The 12,550-nt window shown below is 39.3% G+C and overlaps 2 protein-coding genes across 3 annotated transcripts; one reads left to right on the top strand and one right to left on the bottom strand.

Moving 5' to 3' along the window:
* Positions 1-46: 46 nt before the first annotated feature.
* On the bottom strand, positions 47-6,628 carry LOC306883873 (tubulin--tyrosine ligase-like). 2 transcript variants are annotated; one of them, XR_013785391.1, is made up of 8 exons: positions 5,939-6,577; positions 5,059-5,137; positions 4,610-4,842; positions 4,380-4,515; positions 3,981-4,250; positions 2,940-3,083; positions 1,879-2,304; positions 47-1,239 (listed from the first exon to the last, which is right to left on the bottom strand). XR_013785391.1 is itself a non-coding variant. In XM_079439373.1 (7 exons), the coding sequence occupies exons 1-7, from the start codon at positions 6,210-6,212 to the stop codon at positions 2,121-2,123; spliced, it is 1,320 nt and encodes a 439-aa protein (XP_079295499.1). In that variant the 5' UTR covers positions 6,213-6,628; the 3' UTR covers positions 66-2,120. The 2 variants fall into 2 exon arrangements, 1 of the variants encoding a protein (XP_079295499.1); XM_079439373.1 differs by having other exon boundaries at positions 66-2,304; positions 5,939-6,628.
* Positions 6,629-7,160: 532 nt separating this feature from the next.
* LOC306883926 (fidgetin-like protein 1) lies at positions 7,161-10,741 on the top strand. The gene is made up of 2 exons (XM_079439452.1): positions 7,161-7,312; positions 8,624-10,741. The coding sequence occupies exon 2, from the start codon at positions 8,641-8,643 to the stop codon at positions 10,645-10,647; it is 2,007 nt and encodes a 668-aa protein (XP_079295578.1). The 5' UTR covers positions 7,161-7,312; positions 8,624-8,640; the 3' UTR covers positions 10,648-10,741.
* Positions 10,742-12,550: the final 1,809 nt, after the last annotated feature.

Genomic DNA, 12,550 nt, shown 5'->3' on the forward strand with positions numbered 1-12,550 from the left:
ATAAATATTGCTTAAGTCAAAAAGTTTAAAACTTGTAATTGTTTTTCAAAACCAAAAAGAGTTCTGAGCATTTAGGAAACAAATTTATTGCACATGATGGATGCTTTTATTTCAATAACTTAAATACTTTTAGGCTTTTTACTATTCAACATAGTAAAAGTGTATTTTGTCATTTTCAAATGGTTAAAACAACAGTAACAAATACAGCACACTAGACTACTAATAACATACATTGCATTGATCTTTCTTCAAACAGATACAGAGAAAAACATGATTAAAACAGCATTCCCACATTTCACAACTTAAATCAAACCAATGATGTTCATTAGACAGCAGTGAGGATATTGAATCACACTCATCTTTGGCTAAACGGACATGTTTTCCCTTATTCAGGCTACATACAACTTCAGTTTTCTCTTTTTACAAAAGAGCCTATGCAAAGACTGTACAGCAAAGTCTATGTAAAAATATGACAAACCTTATGAAAGTAATGCAAAGATACATAATAAAACTAGGTAACCGATCGATCTCCTCTTATTCTTACTGTTGCTGACCCTCTCATTGTTTCATATAGTCAGACCTTTCCTTCAATACTTTTTCTTTTAGATTCAAAGAGATGTCATACTGCTTAAACCCATTTTAAACTTCAGTCCTTCATTTTGCCTCAAACAACAATACTGCTTATCTGATTACCACATGGTTAATATCACCTAAATGCTGCTTTCTTCTACATCCACTCGCCACTTGTCATCATTAACAGTGTACAGGTCAACCATTCAGAGCTTGCTGTCAATGAACCAAAGCAACTCAAGTAATATCTGCATGCACACTAAGATGAAATGATGGAGCCATTCCGGGTGCTAAAAAATCAATACAAATCTTTGTAACTCTGTTATGCATAAAAAAAATTAACAATCTAAAATGAGTTGAAGTGATGCATTCCTCTTAACATAAAAACTCTACCTTTCTCTAGGTCTGTATAAACAGCCTTGCTTTTATCATGCTTTGACATGGAACATTTCAGTCCACCAAAGGTTTACTCGTTTCAGAAATAATTCAACTTTCGACACAACTGGGAATGAATGAAATAACTATTGTGAACTAAACTGATTATGGATATTTCGATGTATCATTTGTCTACTGGATAATAAGCGATGAGCTGTGAATGCTCATGGGTTTTTCTCCTTACAATACAAGCAGAAGGAAGTGCGTCCCCAATTCCCAGATGTTCTTGATTGCCTGTCACAAAGTAATTATGAACTAGACTTAAAATGTGTTTGTATTAACAGCAAAAGAATCAGTGGGAAGACTAAATATGGTCTCACTGGACAGAATAGCAACAAGACGATGCAAAAAAATAAATAAATATGCAAACATGTTATCTTCTGCTACTTCTACCAAATACTGTTTTGTAGACATCACAATCATGTACACTACTGCACTGCAAATCATACATATGTGCTTCTGAGAAAGATTCATTTGAGGTTTAAAATCATTTAGTACACACTGAAGCAAACGGCACAAAACACTGAACAATCTGATAGATAATAGGAGTTGGTGGGACACATACAGACATACAAAAAGCCAGATTAGCTTGTTGGGAGTTAGTGTTAGTGAGAAAGTGAATATGTAAGGCACTAAAGTCTCAAATCTACTCTTCATTTCATCAAGGTGTCTGGAAAAGTCCTGAGGAGTCTTGTTGACGCAACAGATCTATGGGTAAAGTAGCTACTGTAAACCCTCCTCATTTAAATGTGTGCTTGCAAATTCATGCCTTTAAATCACTTTTATGAGTGTTAAAGCCCCAAACAACTGTTGTCTAAAAACAAACCACAATTTCTGGTACTGCAACACCAGTATATGCAGGATTTTCCTCACCTTCCAGTCGTTCTTTTGGAAACTCGTGCTCTTTCTGTGGACTCTTCTGGGTTTAGAGATGATGGATGGAAACAGGAAGGGGAGTTTACAGAGGTGACATCATTTCCCTTCTCCTCTTCAGACAGTGATGAATCCCCTGTATGCTCAGCCCCAAGATCAGGTGTAGACCCTTATGCCTCCTAGATCGGTTGATGTTTTCGGGCAGGACTATGGGGAGAGGGTTACATGGCAACAACAGCAATTTATAGTTTGATGAATGGGCCGAAGTGATGGGGCGCTCTGATCTTGGGTGAGGAGCAGGAGTTGGAGGATAGAGATGGAGAAGTGGAAAAAGGAGGCGAGGACGAGAGGGCATCTGCACTCAGAGAGAACACTGTGGAGATGGCCACATCCATGATGCCTTGACAAAGCTCAGGGTAGAGTTTCCTACAACAGAGAAAACCTTAATATTAATATTAAACTTAAGAAGCAATTGTAGGGAAAAAAAAGATTTAGCAACTGCAACCATAATCCAAAAATTAAAGGGATAGTTCACCCAAAAATGAAAATTCTGTCGTCATTCAAGTAGTTCCAAACCTGTATGAATTTCTTTGTTCTGCTGAACACAAAGGAAGATATTTTGAAGAAAGTTTGTAACCAGGCTGTTTTGGGAAACCATTTACTTGCTTAGTAGGAAAAAAAAATACTATGGAATTCAATGGTGCCCCAGAACTGCTCTGTTTCCCACATTCTTCAGAATATCTTCCATTGTGTTCAGCAGAACAAAGACATTCATACAGGTTTGGTACTACTTGAGGGGGAGTAAATGATGACAGAATTTTCATTTTTGGGTGAACTATCCCTTTAAGGAATTTGCCAATCAACATGAAACATGCTGCGAATTATACATTGCAATTTGTTTTCTCCCAAAACTCCTTTTGGTGACACATACAGTATGTGGAATATGTAATGCATCAAGCCACTAGATATGACAATAAGGGACAAAATCATGATGATTTTCACTGGACAGCTGCACAGAGCAAAAGCATTCTAGACATAACAAATGAGAAGTGTGTACTCACTGTGCACAGGCAGGTGCCCCGTTGATCTCAATTAGCCAGACTTTAAAGCTCTCGTCCAGCATGAAGTCAAAGCCGAAGAGCTGGAAGCTCTGGTAGGACAGGTGCTTCGTGCTAATGGCCGGCTCGATGCATGTGAGACAGCTCCTGTTGAGATAAGACGCAGGATTTTAGACGAACACCACAGGTAGTAAGACATCCTCAAATGAAGCACTTTTGTAATGGATCAGTGAGCTCAGTCTTGTAGAACAATGCTATAATTGATCTCTGATCTAAATGTTAATGCTAAATCTGGTTACCGATGTTCACATTGCCAGTATATAGTGGGGTGCAAATATCAGAATGAAAAATCTGTTTTATTTATTTTGCATTGGTTTTAGTTCAAACAGTAGAGTGTGGTGCTAGAAATGCCAAGGTAATAGGTTAAATTTCCAAGGAAAGCAAGAACGGATTTAAAAAAATTAATGCAATGCAAGTCTCTTTAAATAAAAGCCTCTGTCAAATGCATAAATGTAAACATTTAAAATAGAAAAGTGACAAATTAGTAAAATATATTCAAGATTCTGCACTAATTCTTCTTGTGAATTTCATGTAAACTTTTTTATTTTAATTTGCAACAGTGTTGCTAACTAAAAGAATTAAAGATCACTTTTGTTCATCGAAATACAGCTGAAACAATATAAACAACAAACTAAACTAAAATAAGTCAAACTACTAAAACTGCAAATTGTGCAAAATAAATTAAACCTAAATAGAACTATAAAATATTAATAAAAGCACATAAAATTACACAAATTTGAATTTAAATATAAACAATATAAAATTGTATACAATAATAGTATACAATGTAATACTATAATGACACTGATTTGTAAGGGGGTGGGGGGGACTTTTACATTTGAATAATTCAAATGTAAAAAAGTAAACTCTCAAACTTTTGGACCCACTTCTGTAAATTTACCACTGTAAATCTTTTTTGTCTACCTATAGAACTCATTTGCAGGCACACATGCAGTCAGATTTGAAAACAAGGTGAAGGTGCACCTGATGATATGCTTGATTTGAGGTAAAACAGATGTTTCCATGGCAACGCTGTGTGTGGTCAACAGGTACTGTCTGAACTCATCAAAGAACATTTCGTTGCCCTCCTCATAGTGGCCGTAGTTCTGCGAATGCTCCTTCTGGATGCAGTGATTGGTCAGGTGACTGGTCATGTCCTGCAGATCTGAGCTGTTGTAGGGCTCAGAAGACGTCCTCAACACTCCCTCACGGTACAAGTAGATATTATACTGATGGTCTACAAGCACCCAACTCCTACAGACAAGACAGCCAGAGAGAACATCCACTGACTTTGACTTCATTAGGACGAGGCATTGCAATTCTATGCTTTTCTGTAATCACATCAAAAACATTCTGCACAAAGGATTATACATCTCATCTTACCTTATATCAAATTTGCGATGTCCCGGCTCCAACAGCAGTGGTCTTTCTAGATACTTCTGAATGACATGCACTTGGCCTTGATTATTGATGAACTCAAGCAGCTCGTTTGCATCATGGGATATCAATATTCCTGCACCTGAACAAAGAGACCAATAATCTTATACTATGAATTCATAAAACAAAACTACACTTCTTTTAACTTGCCAGTTTGGACCGTTGGAGATTCATACCTTTAGCACCTGCTGATGATTTGGCGATCCACACCGTTCCCTCTCCGCTTTCCTTTCTGGAGTTATATGAAGCTAAGAAGACCTCCCGCTCATCTGTCTTTGGGTTGGTCTTCATGTGGCCGATGCCATTGGTGGCCGGGGCCACTGGGGTGTTGAGGTTGGTTGGGTATATGACGTAAGACTCAGGGAACCAGTTACAAGAGTCCTTTAACTCTGGACTGGTCTTGATAATCCTAAACATCAAACAGGTTTATTAAAATATAATTCACAATTTATGAACTCTATTACATGGTATAAAGGAAACGAGTGTGATTTGAAGACATTACTCACTTATGCAAGCATTATCACTCATAAAATCATTTTAAAGATCTCATTAAAGTCAACTGAGGTTATACAGTAAATCTGAATATGCATTTCTTTCATCTGATATGTTTAGATAAGCAGCATACTTGACCAGTGAAGCTTTGCGGCACAGTTTATCGGCTCCTCTGTAATAATTCACCAGCTGCATCAGTCCTGGTTCATGACCTGTAGAGGACACAGCAGGGTATTTGACATTGAAATATCGAAATATTGAGCAGTGACCTGCAGCTAAAACTACAATTTTGCAACTCAACAACAATTATAATAAAATAACAATAAGAAATGTTTATTGAGCAGTAAATCAGGATATTACAACGAATTCTGAAGGATGTGACACTGAAGACTGGTGTAATAATTCAGCTTTGCATTACAGAAATACATTTAAATAGATTTTTTTTTTTAAATATATTAAAATAGACAAGTTATTTTAAATTGCAATAACTTTTCACATTACTGATTTACTGTATTTTTGATCAAATAAATGCAACCTTGGTGGGCACAAGAGACTATAAAAAAATGGTTATTCTTTTCAAAATTCTGACAATAGTGTATATGTGTGTACTTCATGTGCACATTCTTTTAAGCTTATATATAAACATTAATAAAATACTGATATAAAAACAACATTTTCATGTTGAAAAATGCTGATGTCAAAGTAATTACATGCTACTACACAGTTGCAGCTCCACAGGAATGCATTATAGAGTTGAATCTTTGTGATCAGCATTGCTGTGTCCAGTGTTCAATTATTAATAGTCGTTTCATTATTCATTATCATACATTTAACAGCATGTTCTGTCCAGTCTCCAGTAAAGCACTGGTTGTGAAAATAAGCATAGGTTAGGAGTATTATAACAACTTGCTGAAACTCATAACTTTCAATGCACACTAAAACATGGGATTATAAAACAGATCATATTATGAGATATGCATGTTTAATATGCAGCTCTTGATGAAATCGTTTACCCAGCCGTCCAAAAGGCAGCCGATTTCTCTCTCCCAACATTAAATTAAACCGAGGATTGTCCTTCTTCAGTCGTTTCCATTTTCCAGTAGAGGTGAGGATCTTGGCGACCTCGGCATACACAGTACTGTTATCATCTCTCAATACAAACGTGTACATCGGTGAACTCATGTTCCTCAGTCTTCTGCTAAAAGCCCAGAGGAGTGATGATGATCCCACACTAGCTAGCCGACTAACGTTATCTGTCTCCCAACAAAGTAGACCGAAACCGGACATACATGACTTTCTTGATGCTTCTTAGTTGCTTCTGCACAGAGACTGTGATCCAGACAGAAAAGCAGGGCCGGGCATCTGTAAGTCACCCGCAGTGGCGTGGACAGTGATATTAGGGTGTGACTCTTGAAGGAATTGTCTGCTGGAGCTAACAGTCTACACTAGCTTCCTCTCTTCCCATGGTTGTCTATGAACAGCAGATATTAAAACACAGCCCAGTAATGGGCTAGCGCAGTACAGAGTCCAAGAATACAGATCGAATATATAACTATGCATTTAATTCCTCGCTTCCTATGTAGTCGTCTAGACAGTAGACAGCAGTTTAAATCCCCAGTTGAAGCCTCTTTATCCCAACACGCTCATGATGTGACGTACCGCTGGGAGTTAACGCACGCACGCCGCACAGACTTCTGGGTACTGTAGTTTTATGCCACATAAAGGCTTGCTGGTATTTAACAGCACGACAGATGCTGCTAATGATAGAGTCAAAGAAATAGCAACACAGCACTTTGAGTTTTGGTTGTCATGATCTTCAGAGCAAAAATTATGTAGGCTACATTATATAAGGAAAAAGTATGTTTAGGTAAATAATTATGTTATAAATTCGACTTTTATGCCATAATTATGACTTACTATGTAATGATTTCTAATTTTTATGCCGTATATCATACATATGACTTTTGTCCTTTATTTTGACCTTAATTTTTAAATGGTGTCCTTAATCTCATAGCTTTTATGTCATAATTAATTTCATACTTTCATATTTTTCCTAATTAACGTGAAAAATTATGATTTTTTTTATATGTATATTATATATATGATCTATTTCATCTATATCCTTTTATTTATTTATTTTTATTATTTTTTCCACTAAATAAAAATAAAAATTTGAATCTGTAGGACTCGCAGTGAGTGTGTTTCGCCAGGCGATGGCGCGCGCGATCTTAGTGTGCCGCGACCGGAAGCTGCGTGATCGGCGCAGATCATGCAGGAGGCGCGCGGTTTGGTGGAAGTTATGGTTGTTTTGTTTCGCATCGCTGTATAGACCTAAAGTTATTTCTGATCTTTACAGCATTTGCACAAGAAATACGTTTAACCCAGAGGTAGGTTTCTACTTTCGAGCACGGGAGTGTGTTTGAAGCTGTATTTGTGATTTCTGTTCCTGCTGTCTGTCAGTTCACGTTAAGAGATCAAATAAAATATTGTCCCGTCTTTCTGAATGTCCTGCACATATTTCATACTGGGACGATGTTAATACCCGCCGAGACACTATTCGTAAGATCGTAATGTAATACGTTAATACAGTTCATGTGAAAGTGTGTTTTCACATAAGGTTTGTATGGGTATGCTTAAAATTATTGTTAGTAAAGTAAAATTCAAGAGTTTATACTCGCTTCACTATTCTTTATCATTAACTTATTCTACCATTTAAAACAATAAGCCATCAAAAAAAAGAGAAAAGAATTGTGTGCAGACAAATCAAATCTAATTTGGTCTTTTAATTTCATGAGGTTTTTAAACTCTTTTACTCCGAGTTTTACTGTTTTGCTCTTGGCTGTTTTTCATCATTATCAAGCCCAACCCATTATTTATTTGTTTATGTATTTGTTTGTTTCCAAGAAAAACAACAGTTTTGCAAAGACTCATAAGGATATACAGACATTTTATATTTGTTTACAAACCTAATTTCAAAGTTTTGATAAGTCTTTTGATTGAAAGATCTTTAAGATTATGAGAGAAAAAATTTAGACAAGCATGTTGAATTTTACTCTTTCTCTCTCTCTATACAGTGCATACATATATCCAGTGTAACTTACTGGTTACTGTCATTAGATATAATTTATATATATATATGTACTTATAAATGACTGTCTCACTTATCAAGACAGTAGGCCTGGGCAATACAGATAGAAGAATATACAGGCTATATCATTTCGTTTCTGCCTTTTGATGACATTTAATATATACCAACCGTGACAGCCATTGTAGCAAGGTCAAAATATTAAAAAAATGGTTTAATGCTAAAGGTATAATACCATTAAAAATGATCAAGACATTTATCCACACTGTTCATCACATAAATGAACACAGGAAAGAATTATATTTTAGTTAATATTCATTATATATATATATATATATATATATATTTGTTTTTTGAGTCATAATGAAAATTAATCAGTTTTGAGTTGATTTACTAAAAGTCACACAGGAAACCTAATGGCCACCTAAGAGCGTTCAAGTTATGATATTCACAGTTGCTTAATTTTTATATCACCTTTTATACAATTATGAAAATAACATGAATATTTGCTATATCGCTCAGTCCTAAAATAATTTCCATGCAATTTTTTTGTGGTACTTCTTTTTTTTTTTTTATACATTATTAATTGATCCTGTGCCCACTTCTTATGCAGTCTGGAGCAGGCCAGGCATGAGCAGAGCACACCTGGACGAGTGGCAGAGGAGGTCCTTTGACATTTCTTCTGGCTCCTGTACACCTGAACAGACGGCTGATGCTTACCGGGCACACGTCCTGTCCATTCAGTATGCATGGGCGAGTGCAGAGCTCTCTCCGGCCGGAGCTGCCAGCCTGCTCAAGACCTACTCGGAGCGGTACGCTGCAGTCCTGGACTCAGACGACCCACGCACAGGGCTAAACAACTATGCAGAGAGTGCCCTGCACCTGGCCCGCAATCAAAAGAACCATAGCGACAAATGGGAGTCATCCCTAACGTTCGAAAATGTGTTCAACCTGCCGTGCGTGCAACGGATGATGCAGGCCAGGTCAAAAGAAGATGCTCTCCTGGTAGATCAGGCAGATGTTGACATCACTGTTGGTGGTGAAGTCAGCAGGGGAGATGAGAAAGGCAGCGCTGTCTCTGGTCCACCTCCTGGATTAAAACAAGAGCCTCTGGCTCATGGGCCCACTACACCTCCACCTAGAGCTGAGTTGGGAAGGGGGGTCAGTAACCCACTTAGCAGTGCTGTAGAATGGACCAGAGGACTTGAAGGAGCACCTCCTCGTATGTCCCTGGCACAAAATGCTCCAAAAGCTCCAACAGGATCTACGCCTATGTTTGGCCATAACATTTTCAGTTCCACAGGCAGTGCTAGTGTGTCTCAGTCTAGTGTGGGTTGCACAAGTGGATCCAATGTGCATAGTCAGCCTGTGTTCTTTTCCTCCACAAACCCCTCCAAGAGGAAGAACTTCTACGGCTCAGGAACTGAAAGCAACAGAAGCTCATTCCCATCACAAGGCGAGCAGGAACCGCGAGGGAGGGGACGGAGAGGAGAGGAAGGTGTCAGCACTAATTTTAGATCAGCACGAGAGCAGTTCATCGTTGACCAGCAAAAGAAGCATTCCCATCAGGGTCAGCGAGGCTCTGCGGCCAACGTTGCTGCAATCACCAAGAGATGCCTTGGGGCAAATCGGTCTCGCGGGGGGTCCTCCAAATTCATCTCTCCCATGCTAAGGCAAGAGGAAGAGGGCAACTCGAAGGAAAACGCACCACAAGACATGCAACCTGTTGATGAGCGACTAAAGAACCTTGAGCCCAAAATCATTGAACTTATCATGAGTGAGATCATGGACCATGGCCCCCCGGTAGCTTGGGATGATATTGCTGGCCTGGAGTTTGCCAAAGCCACAATCAAAGAGATCGTAGTGTGGCCTATGTTAAGACCTGATATATTTACAGGCCTTAGAGGTCCACCTAAAGGCATTCTTCTCTTTGGACCTCCAGGCACTGGTAAAACCCTCATAGGGAAGTGCATAGCATGTCAGTCAGGAGCAACTTTTTTCAGCATCAGTGCTTCGTCACTCACTTCAAAGTGGGTTGGAGAGGGCGAGAAGATGGTACGGGCGCTCTTTGCCATCGCTCGGTGCCACCAACCTGCCGTCATCTTTATCGATGAGATCGATTCCCTTCTTTCTCAGCGCACAGATGGAGAGCACGACTCTTCCCGTCGGATTAAAACCGAATTTCTTGTCCAGCTGGATGGAGCCGCTACCTCAGCAGAAGATCGCATTCTGGTGGTTGGTGCCACCAATCGGCCACAAGAGATTGACGAAGCAGCTCGCCGCCGCCTGGCCAAGCGACTCTACATCCCTCTCCCAGAGGCTGAGGCTCGCCGGCAGATAGTGACTAACCTCATGTCCCGTGAGAAAAGCCAGCTGGGAGCAGATGAGATGGAGAAAGTGGTGCAGGGCACAGAGGGCTTTTCAGGGGCAGATATGACACAGCTGTGTCGCGAAGCAGCCCTGGGCCCCATCCGAAGCATTTGTCTAAGTGACATTGCTACCATCTCAGCAGAACAGGTTCGGCCCATAATCTACAGTGACTTCCAGGAGGCTCTCAAAACAGTGCGGCCCAGTGTCTCTTCTAAAGATCTGGAGTTATACGAAGAGTGGAATAAAACATTTGGCAGCGGTCGCTGAGCGCATGTGTTCTGATTATATTAATTGAGTTTTATGTTAGTGTGCGTATAATGTTGGGTTCATTTCTTGAAATAAATTGTCAATTTGTCTTGTCTTTTTTCATCTTTTTCATGAACATTCTTCTCAGAGAGCTGTGAAACAAAGAAAGACAATCTCTGTTTTTTGTGATTGTGAAAAAACAGTGTCATTTCTGCAGTTTCATATTAAGGTATTCATACAGTCACAATTGATTGACTCAAAACAGCACTCAAGATTTTTTAAGACTGAGCTTGTTACTCTATGCCTTCCCTCAAAATTAGCATACCGCAGATGTGTCTTCCTGAAAACAGTTGCATCACAGAGTGGAGCTGCAACTCTTTTCCTTGTAATATAGAGGAAATGTGCCAAGTTTGCCCTAAAAAGGAACATGGGGTCTTGAGTTTGTTGTTTCCTTCTGAATGCACTTATCCAAAAGGGAACTGCCAGCTAGTACAATGTTCTGCCCGCCCTACCTTCTGTGTGTACAGAATGAATTCAATGGCTTTCCATGTTTACCTGCTCTCGCTACTGTATAGACAGCGCTAGACACCTTAAGGCCAACTCTCCCATTGTGTTGTGCCTTGGTGAATGGATTTGGAGGGGAAATTGGGCAACACTGCAGGCATTCTGGTCTCATGATAAGAGTTACCCACAGATCAACTCTTGCAGTGCTCTTCCTGTTGTTAAGCCAGTGTGGTCTCGGACCACATCTGGTAAACCAGAGGAATGGTTTTGTGCCTTGGAAGGGGTTTTAAAGGACTCTTCATCCTCCTCGTAGAGGACAGTTTGGTTTGTTTAGTTTTTTCAGTTACACATTGTGCCTGTGGAGAACTGGCCATCCGATCAGTATTCAGTCTTTTTTTTTCAGAATAGGAGAATCTATTTTTGTGTTGTTTTCTGGTGAAGCTGTTGTTTTGTGGTGAACTCGAAGTTGGCGGGAAACCATCAGAGTTGCTATTTTCATAAATTCTTAGAGAGACCCATTGATGATGACACCAACCATAAACCTCACAAAAAAATGATGCATTATAGAAGCAGATAACAACTGTGGCTTGATGCATTGACTGTTGATGGATGGCGAGGAGCATTGTGGAGCTCTAAATGAGTGGCCGCAGATGGCATGAGGAATAAAAGTTGCTGGTCCAGTGGTGAGGAAACTCACCCAGGCCAAATCACAAAGTAATGAATGAATGAATTTGAACATGAATGGTTTTGGTCAGGTTACAAAATATGATGCAATTTTGAATTCATTTGTTTAGATTTTTAGGCTTTGAATTCTGTCACTTTATTTGGATGAGACTGGCTTTCCTGAAATGTCTTTCTGTTTGTTGTTTGTATGCCTATGCATTAGCATAACATCTTCATCGTCAAAGTACTACTGATTTGTGTTGGAGTGAAATGCAAGGTCTGTGTTACGTGAAACCTGATGACTGCAGTCTGGGAAAATTGAAAGAGAGATGGCTGATTGATTTGGTTGCTTCTTGCAACTGCAAAACCATTCTTACAGGAAGTCAGGCTGAACTGTTAATACACCTCAGAAGGCGAGTAGGATTTAACAGTCTAATTCAATTCTAAACTCTGACTCTTGGGTTGTCTTCATCTGCATCGCATTATATATTGTGCTCACATGAAATGAATCAGTCATGCAATTTTCATGAAACAATCTTAGAAAAACTGGAAGCCCATGAAAAAAGGGTGTCATTTATTTTTCATCTTTTTGTCAAGCGTCTTAATGAATATTTTAGTGTTGTGCGGTTGGCCGGAGTGTAAAACTTTGTAAAATTAGCCAGCAGTGCAAGTAGTAAGTCTATCCCTGAGGAGCGGTGGAAGGCTGTCAGAACAGCAGGGGTAGCCCGCAGCTGGACTATAGCAGGACAGGCACACA

Source organism: Barbus barbus (assembly GCF_936440315.1).
Source record: "Barbus barbus genome assembly, chromosome: 18".
NCBI classification, from domain to species: Eukaryota; Metazoa; Chordata; class Actinopteri; order Cypriniformes; family Cyprinidae; genus Barbus; species Barbus barbus.

Coding starts and splice junctions, on each gene's coding strand:
- LOC306883873 (XM_079439373.1), bottom strand. CDS start 6,212: ATGTCCGGTTTCGGTCTACTTTGTTGGGAGACAGATAACGTTAGTCGG. Junction 3,084..3,980: donor CAAATCAAGCATATCATCAG/GTGCACCTTCAC, acceptor TTATCTCAACAG/GAGCTGTCTCACATGCATCG. Junction 2,305..2,939: donor GGGGCACCTGCCTGTGCACA/GTGAGTACACAC, acceptor TCTCTGTTGTAG/GAAACTCTACCCTGAGCTTT.
- LOC306883926 (XM_079439452.1), top strand. CDS start 8,641: ATGAGCAGAGCACACCTGGACGAGTGGCAGAGGAGGTCCTTTGACATT.